The 9678-nt window shown below is 43.8% G+C and overlaps 1 protein-coding gene across 1 annotated transcript; it reads right to left on the reverse strand.

Moving 5' to 3' along the window:
- Window positions 1-4688: 4688 nt before the first annotated feature.
- OR52L1 (olfactory receptor family 52 subfamily L member 1) lies at window positions 4689-5691 on the reverse strand. The gene has a single exon (XM_021102717.2). It carries the CDS (start codon window positions 5631-5633, stop codon window positions 4689-4691), a length of 945 nt encoding a protein of 314 aa, XP_020958376.2. The 5' UTR covers window positions 5634-5691.
- Between the last annotated feature and the right edge of the window lie 3987 nt (window positions 5692-9678).

The following is a 9678-nucleotide window of genomic DNA, read 5'->3' on the forward strand; positions in this document are numbered from 1 at the left end:
CCCTGCGGCTGCTGAGCTGGATCTCCTGGGAACCTTCAGCTTAACTTACATCAAGGTGCTACCAGGTGGGAGTTAAGAGATGGGAAACAGGATCTTGAAAGTGACCTGAAGTTCAAATCTGTGTCTATCTGCCTAACGCCACAGACCATCCTCTTAAACGCTACTTTATGCCACTTTTGACATCGTGAATATTACGTCAAAACTTTCTAGAATTTCCTAACGAAACTATACTATTTACTGCTTTTTACATTATCCTGAATTCTGCTCTGCTGTTTGATATCTGCATGAGTTGGGGCAGCTAACGCATCCTACGTGAACCCCAGTCATTCAATAAATGTTTATTTATTATTCTCAAGCATATGCTCAACACTAGAATAGTCACAGAGTAAAAGGGGCATAAAGCAGTTGAGGTCTTGAGTTCCCGTCGTGGCGCAGTGGTTAACGAATCCGACTAGGAACCATGAGGTTGCGGGTTCGGTCCCTGCCCTTGCTCAGTGGGTTAACGATCCGGCGTTGCCGTGAGCTGTGGTGTAGGTTGCAGACGCGGCTCGGGTCCTGCGTTGCTGTGGCTCTGGCGTAGGCTGGTGGCTATGGCTCTGATTAGACCCCTAGCCTGGGAACCTCCATATGCCGCGGGAGCGGTCCAAGAAATAGCAACAACAACAACAACAACCAAAAGACAAAAAAAAAAAAAATAAAGAAGAAGTTGAGGTCTCTGCCGTCATCAAGTTTCCATGGTACTATTTCCGTTGTATCATAGCATCAGTAGCCTCCCGTTGTTCATAACATGAAACAAGTTTTCATAATATGTGCCACTCAAGTCTGCACATGAACAGGACTCTTAGCTGTGAGGAGCATCAGACCCCTGTTGATTCTGTTCCTCATTAAAGTGGTGTTTGCAATATTGTAGAATCCACACGCTTCTTACCTGCTTCATTCATTCAAGGTCCTACCTCATCCGTGTATTTGAAACCATTTCTCTGAGCGGGTGTTTATTTCAGTGACAGATATTACTGAGTAGCTCTTGGGTGGCTGTGATGATGAAGTTAACGTAAAATCAGTCCGAGTCATTGCTTGATGTTTTTTCTTCTTCACCAAACCGAATAAGAAAGAGGGAAGGAAGGCAGGGGAAAGAAAAGGGAGGGAAGGGCAGGCTGGGCTTTCTCTGAAGGACAGACTGTCCCTTGAGAATTCCTGATCTCTCATCTGCCCTTAGGATGTTTAGGGGCCCGAATTCATGTAACTCATGTATCCTAACATCTCATGGGTAAACTGTTGGCTTTACCAGCTTAAAATTATTTGTATCCTTCCTTTATTATCCTCCATGTCCTAGGGTGGTCTGTGTGATAACGTCTTCACTCAATGTATTGATCTCTTGTGCGTCTCTCTTTTCCTCCGATAAATCTTCCCAGGGCTGTATTAATGCTATTAGTCTTTCCAAAGAGTCAACTTTACTCTTTGCTGATTTGTTGATTTTTCTCTACTGTGTCTGCTTTCAATGTTATTGATTCAGCTCTTAAGTAATTTCTTAGTACTGTTTACCTTGGGTTTTATTTATTCTTTTTCTAACTTCTTAAGTTGTTAACATAGATAATTGATATTACATCTTTGTTCTTGTCAGATAACAGCACTTAAAAGTACAATTTTTCCTCTAATTTTTCTTTAACTGCATTCCACAACTTTTATTACGTGTCTATCAACTAGTTTGAAATATTTTTCTAATATTCCCTATGATTTCATATTTGAGCCATGGATTATTTAGATGTGTTCTGTTCAATTTCTAAGTGTTTGGGACTTATCATGACATGTTATGGTTATTGTTTTCCAGTGTAATTCTATGTTGGTTTTCTTCTCTAGAAATTGAGACATAATTTACTATCCAGCACAAACACGTACCCTCCCCCTCCCCACATTTTCTCGTCTTCCTGTAAGGTTATCGACCTCAGCCAAAGAACGTAAGAGGAGCCCTGTGCTGCCTCCTAGGGAAGAACTTTTTCCCTTCACCTCCCTTTCCGCAGAGGGAGGCTTTTCTCCCTCTCACCCAAAGGGGGAAATAATAGGAGGGAATTCTTCTGCTGTCTTTCCCTCCCTCCTTTCCCTTGCTTGCTTTTCCATATGTGAAGTAGGATCACTAACACAACTGGACAGAAGTTGCTGGGAGCAGTGGGTGGAGTTATTGCATCCCAGGAGTAGGGAATATGTTCCAAGCTGTCTGTTTTACTGTCTTCCTGGAGAACCTGTCAGGGCAGCAGTGGACTCTCTTTGGTTGTATTTGGATATCATAAACTCACCTGTATAAGAACAGCCTGTGGTCTGCTTCTCAGAGAGAAGCCTGGGAGCCAGTCATCTTTTTTCTTTGACATTTGTATTCTTCTAGGACTCCATCCATTTATGGGGATCCTACAAACCTCCTTGCAAATGACTTGTACTTGGAGCCAAATTTCCAAATCAAAGCCCACCATATCTTGGTGGGGGGGAGGGAGTAGGAAGGGACCCTAAGATCTAGAATTAAGGGAATAGATCGATGGCTCCTTCTTTGTCTTCTGGTCCCAAGTACATCTTCCAGTCATGATCTACCAGAGAGCCATGCCTGTGACATGTACTGGCTTCTAATTATTATTAATTTATTCCTCGTGAGCCTTGTCTACTGTTAGGAATGCACAGGGGTTGAGGAGTGAGAATGCTGTACCTTTCATCTCCAGCAGCACTCCTAAGCTTCTTTGTTTCTAACAGGCACCCTGTCTCTATCAGGTGAGAACATCTAATTCTGGCATAGGAGATCCATCCTCCTAGCCTTAAACAGAAAGTCACGATAAAAATTAATGAAGAGGGGACAGGGGAGGGCGTGGGATGGACTGGGAGTTTGGGGTTGGTAGATGCAAACAATTACATTTAGAATGGATAAGCAATGAGTTCCAGCTGTAAGGCGCAGGAAACTATATTTAATCTCCTGGGATAGACCATGGTGGGAAGAAATATTTTTAAAAGAATTTATTGATATAGATATGACTGACTTTGCAGTACAGCAGAAATTGGCTCAGCATTGTAAATCAACTGGACTCTAATAAAAAATAAAAAGTTTTAAATTAGTAAAAGGAAGTACTCTTTGCAGAGGTGTCACATGTATGCAGTCATTGAATCTAATATTACAAATAGTAACGTTGCTCTGCCACTTTCAACACAAGTTTCCATCCTTTGATCCAAGGAAGCTTCTTCAGACCTCACCATCTTATCCACTTCCCAAGTAGGAGAAAAAAAATTACTCTTCTTTATAATATGCCAAGCTAAGCACCTCTAGGGTCAAGATTGTTGTTTTCCAGTGGGTGTGATACACCATAACCTGGGCTTCCCCAGGACAACTTACCAGGGTTTAAGCTCCAGACATAGAACCAAGGCAATGAGAAGGTGTGATTCCTACAGTGTGAACACATGCCAGTCCTCCCTAACTCACCCACATGTGCCCACCATACGGAAGTCTTAATACTCAGTCTCTGTAACAGCATACTCTTTGTTAGGAGTACGATTTACAAAGAAAATAAAAACTGGAAACACTAACCATCTACTCTACCCCTTCAACCCTGTGGAACCCAAGACAGGATTCTCTCACCACCTGAGCATCCTACCTCTCGATACAGTGTCTTAATTTCTTTCAATACTGAACATAATTGCTACTTTTTAAGAACAGGAAATAATTAAGGCTAATCTTAGGGCATCAACCAACAAGCAGTATGGAATACACCAAGTGTACTAATCCTCTTGTAAGTTTTTACCCCATTCCTGTTATCAGAAGTGGAGGGAGGTCTTAACTGATATCATTCTATATTCATTCCAAAAAGAGAAATTATTCTTTCAAGTGGCTTAGCTATCTAAATGTGCACTGAAAAACCTATGGTTACCAACACCAGACTCTCACACGTTTTATATTTCTCAGATACTGACGATTACATAGTTGCTTTGCTTTGTTAAATTAAGACTAAATTAAGACCAACATCAATACTTGGTCTTATTCCCTCTTTACCCTAAACAAAAAAATTAGTAAGTTAAATATACAAACAGACCTTTTTAAAAAGAAATCCACTCTACACATTTATATTCATTCCTAGGAAATATCTTATTACTCTATGAACCTCCTGAAATGCCTTCTCTTCTTGAATTTATTTTAAATAAATGAGCAACACTCACATTGCAGTGAAAGGTGTCATTTCGCTATGCACCTGTCTCACCTGCTTTGAGAGTGACCCAGTGGGTACTCAGGAGCCCAGCGACTTGGAGATGACATCACTACCTCAGAGAGTTTCAAGACAGTCCAAAGTTAACATCTGGCAAAAGTTAGGATTTTCCATTCCCACTTCAGACGATGTTGAAAGGTCAGTTATTGGATGAAGACAGAAAAAAAGGACATATTCAAGGTTATCATCTTTCTCCAATACCCAGTCTCTCCATCACATGGAGTAGGAAAATGCTGGGATCAGGAGCAAATGAAAGAATCAGGGAAATATTCACAAGTCAGGTTATCCAGACACATCCCAACCCATTGTGGAGCCAAGTGCTCATGATGCTCTTTGCTGTGAGACCACCAGGCCCTCACTCTGTGAGGGCTTCCATCCACATGGCCAAGACCAGCCACAGGCTCCTGGCAGTGCCTTTGGCGGGAGCCTCTGAAGAAAATGCTTGGGATGTGTTCAGATCTACCCTTTTATGTAGAACACCCTGCGGACTTGCTGGCGGATCTGCTGAGTCTTCACCCCGTAGACAAGAGGATTAAGTGCAGGTGGCACGAGGAGGTAGAGTGTAGCCAGAAGAACATGGACGTGATGGGGCACCTGGTGGCCAAAGCGGTGCGTGAGGAAGGAGAATATGCCAGGAACATAGAAAACCAGGATGACACAAATATGAGACCCACACGTGCTAAAGGCTTTAAGTCGGGCCTCACCCCCTGGGACCTTCAGCACTGCCTGGAGGATGAGGGCATAGGAAATACCAATGGCCAGGACATCTAGACCAACCACAAGCAGGGCCACTGCCAACCCATAAGCTCGGTTCACTGTGGTTTCTGAACAGGCAAGCTTGACCACGGCCATGTGTTCACAGTAGGCATGGCCTATGATGGTGGACTGACAGAAGACAAGTCTCTGCAGCAAGATGGGGAAGGGGAGGAGGAGGAGGAGCCCCCGCACCAGCACTGCCACCCCCATGCGCCCTACGATCCCTGCACGCAGGATGGTGAAGTGGTGCAGAGGGTGGCAAATGGCGACGTAACGGTCCAGAGCCATGGCCACGAGTACGCCTGACTCCATGGAGGAGAACGCATGGATGAAGAACATCTGGGTCAGGCAGACAGTGTACCCAATCTCATGGGCGTGAACCAGGAGCACTGCGAGGGTTTTGGGTGCAGTGGAGGAGGCCAGGACCAGGTCAATGCCAGAGAGCATGGCCAGAAAGAGGTACATGGGCTGGTGCAAGGACGGGTCAGTCCAGATGGCGACGAGGATGGTGACATTGCCCCCTAGGGCAAGGAGGTAAAGGACACAGAGTGGCAATGCTATCCAGTGCTGGCTTGCCTCTAAACCCGGGATGCCCATCAGGAAAAAAGACGGCCGGATCAGCCCCCAGCTGGAATTACTCAGGGCCATTATCAATGGTTTGGAAAGGGAAGAAGCTGAAGAAACCAAAATCACGATTTCTTCATTCTTGATGGGGTATCACTTGGTCCAGATCTGGCTACCATCATCATGAGGAGAAGAAAGAAGCTTAAACTGCAACACAAGGGAATAAAATTAGGTACGAGGAAGAAAAATCTCTTTTCTTGAGATAATTTTTTAAGACATAATCCACATGTCTGAATTGAGGGAAGTCTAGTTTCATTTGGAGATAAGAGTAAGTATATGCTGCTTTCAGAGAAGTGCTGAAACTCAAACACTGAATATCTTCTAGTTTGGAACTGTCTGCTTGCAAGGCTTCTCTTTGCTACCTCCTGGCATTACCGAACACTCTAAATCAGTCTGTCATTTTTTAAAGTAGTCTCCCCCAGTCTGTCGTTTTTTTAAAGTAGTCTCCCCCAGTCCCCATGGCATAGTGCTCTGCTGTGTTTTCTCCTGTCTCCTAGTCCCGCCACCTCCCCATTGACCTATTCCTTACACGCTGTCCAGTCTAAGGTCCCGTTCCTTCCTCTCTTCCTGGTTCTATACATTATCTCTGATTGTGTTTATCCTTTCACATGGGTTTAAGTCTTAGAAATACTTTACTTTCTTCCAAATAGGTTTTGGAGTCAAATATCTTTCTGAAACACAAATCCTCTCTTCTGTGTGCTTCCTAAATATTTGTATCCCACTCAGCATATTCGAGATGAAACTAACCTTTTCTTCACAAATCCGCCCCACCTCCCTGGCCATGTCTGTGTGAACTGCATCACTGTCGACCTCTCCAAACCAACATACGAACCTGAAATTACCGTTACCTCTTCTGTCTCTCTTCCCTTTTACCTGTTCTCCAGTGCCTTGACTGCATTTTAACCCTTCTTGTATTCTCTCCTTTCTCTCAACCCCCCAGTGTCCCCGGCTAGGACACACACCCAACATCTCCCAACTGGATTGTTCCCTTAGATCTTTCTGCTTTTGCCACGAATCCTTCCAATCCACTCTCTGTACTAAAGTCAACTGTTCTAAAATGCATCAAAGATGCAGATGTCATCATGTCACTCCTATGATTAAAATCCTTTAGTTCATTTAATCTGTGGGATAAAACCACACACTTAAGGCTGGCATGCAAGGCTTTCAAAGGCTATTTCTTTAAACTTTAACTTATACTTAACATATTCCTACATGAATATTGTGCTTTAACCATTTTATTGGGTTTAGGAATTATAAGCATTTATGATCCTATTCCATATGTAATTTTTGTGTGTGCTTTCTCCTCCTCTTTATTTGAATTGGTGTTTCTCAACTTTCAAGATTCAGAGTCCCTTGTCTCCTGCCTCATGGATTGTGGTTGGGCCGCCGATTGAGTTGAGAACATTTTATTTTATGACCCTTCTTTGTCTATCCACCATTTTCTGTTTTATCTGTACTATAGAAACCCTTTCAGTGTCTTAATGATTAGCTTCATGGAAAGGACCACGTCTCGTTAGACTTTATAATTACAAACCAGCTGGTAGAGGCTTCACAGTGAATGGGATAGCACAAGCTTCGCAGGCAACCAGACGAAGATTTTAATTCTGTTCCATTCATATTCTACGTTGCCTCATCTGATGGTTAAGTAAATAGCATAAATCTGACAGGTGTTATAAACATGATTAAATGATGTGTGTAAAATTCTGGTATAGAGGTTATTCTATAAATTATGCACAAACTCATAGCTGGTTCTGTAAACTTACCCTCAAAGCAAGTCCTTTCTTGATACTTTTCCAAAGCAGTCTTGGTGACTGTGAACAAGGCCCTGGGAAGGGAAGATGTTATTACCACTTGGCAGGTCCCAGAGGACACACAGACTCACTGAGGCGGAGCCAAAGTTAAGCTCCAGATTGGTTGGAGGCACACAGAGCTAAGCCTACTGCCCCAGGGATGGCTGATTGGGCAGAGGGACAAGCAGGGTGTGGCACCTGCCCTGATCAGGTGGCCCATGTTGTCCAGGGTTGCTCGTCATCCCTAAGCCTGTACATACTAGGATAGGAAATCTGATGTCCAGGGAGCTAGGAAACCTCATATTGCTCTGTAAGCTCAGACTTTTTATTTTCACAGGTCACATCCAGACAAAATACATTCTTTAGTGGACTCTACAGTTCAGTATGCTCTGTCTTCTACCTACTGTGGGTGTTGGCTGCCAAAACTCATAGTGGAGTCACTCCCTTTGGACACAGAGAGCTGACTTACCCAAGGTCACTCTTCCTTCCTGTGTGCAGAGGTTGCTCAGCAACTGGTCTATTAACAAATACAGAGACCTGGCCCTCTTTCTTCAATGTGATACAATAGCAGACAATACGAGAGGACTTTTTCAGCTCGGGAGCACCCCTCTTGAATCAGCTCAGGCATCTGGGGTAAATGGATCACAGTTTAACTTCTCCCTTTGCCCCATCCTGCTTCCCTCACTCTTGACATGTTATTCCCAAGTGTACTTCAAAAGAAGCTTCCTGCATGCCAGTCTCTGCCTCAGATTCTCCTTCTGGAGAATCTACTCCAAGACAAAAGCCACCTGTCTCGGGTGCATTGAGTGCTCTACTTATCTTTGGGGGCTGTGGCCGACTCACAGACACCAACTCCAACACTATAGCCAGTATGGGAGGAATATAGACCCAGAGACAGTCCATCCCAACAAGTTTCTAGTGAGATGAGCTAAGATCTTTTTTTTTCATTTTTAAAGTTTTATTGAAGTACAGTCGAGTTACAATGTTGGGATCATTTCTGATGCCCAGCAAAGTGATTCAGTTATACATGTGCACATCCATTCTCTCTCAGACTCTTTTCCATAGAGATTATCTCCAAATTCTGGATAAAACTTCCTGGGCTATACAGCTAGGACCTTCTTTCTTCTCATATCTTCTCATCCTCACACAAAGCCTTCCCTTTTTCCATCTCAGATAGAGCAGCTACCAGGTTAGCCCAGGGGCCACATTTTTCTTTGGGATAATGTCTCAAGCACAGGCCTTTCATTCTTTCATTCAATAAGTATTTCATCACAGTTAGTAGGGAGCCTCATCTATTCCACTCATTCAATAGATAGTAAATAGCTACCAAGTCCAAATGCTCTGCTAGAGGTTGTATTGCTAAAGCTCTTGTGCATTTGCTATGATATCAATTTCTACACGTTAAAGAGTTTTCCCTATGGTAAATGGTATGTTAATTTCCAATATTTTTAGACAATTTTTGCTGGTGTTGCCAAAACCTGGCCTCTGCTGTGGCTGAATAGAAATGTGGAGACAGAGACGGAGTTTTGGCGGAAGGAGCAAAAGAGAGCTTTATTGCTTTGCCAGGCAAAGGGGGCCACAGCAGGCTCATGCCTTAAAGACAGTGTCCTCCTTGGGTGAGATTAGGGGGTGGTTTTACAGTTTGGGGAGTTGAAACTAGGGCTGCAGACGAGGATCAGGGTAGAGGCAAGCTTGCATTGTCTTTCAAAGCTGGTGTTTCGTGGCCCCAGGACTAAACGTTCTCCTTCTTTCTGAGTAAAGAAGCCTTCATCAAATCATTCTTCCATTTGTTGGGGGTTAGATCTGCAGAAAAACTTGAAGAGATTGTTACGTATATTCCGTGACCCTACCCCAAGGCTGCACTATTGTCTCTGCACTGCTCCTCTCTGGTCTCTGCATCCCTCCCTTCTCTGATGAGCAACTGCCCTTTGGAACTTAGGGAAGATCATAGAGGCTGAAGCTTATTCCCTAAAAACAAGAAACAGAGAGGAGCTCCCCATTGTGGCACAGAGGAAATGAATCCGATTAGGAATGATGAGGATGCAGGTTCGATCCCTGGCCTCACTCAGTGAGTTAAGGATCCGGTGTTGCCATGAGCTGTGGTGTAGGTTGCAGATGTGGCTCAGATCCCACGTGGCTGTGGCTCTGGCATAGGCCTGAGGCTACAGCTCCGATTAGACCCCTATGGGAACCTTCACATGCTTCAGGTGTAGCTCTAAAAAGACAAAACACAAAACAGCAACAACAAAAAAAAACCCAACCCCCCCAAAAAAAAAAAC

This window comes from Sus scrofa, chromosome 9 (genome assembly GCF_054392235.1).
Source record: "Sus scrofa isolate SSC_HxYL_T2T_F1_AM1 chromosome 9, Sscrofa_HxYL_maternal_Yorkshire_Landrace_v2.0, whole genome shotgun sequence".
In the NCBI taxonomy this organism is placed as follows: Eukaryota; Metazoa; Chordata; class Mammalia; order Artiodactyla; family Suidae; genus Sus; species Sus scrofa.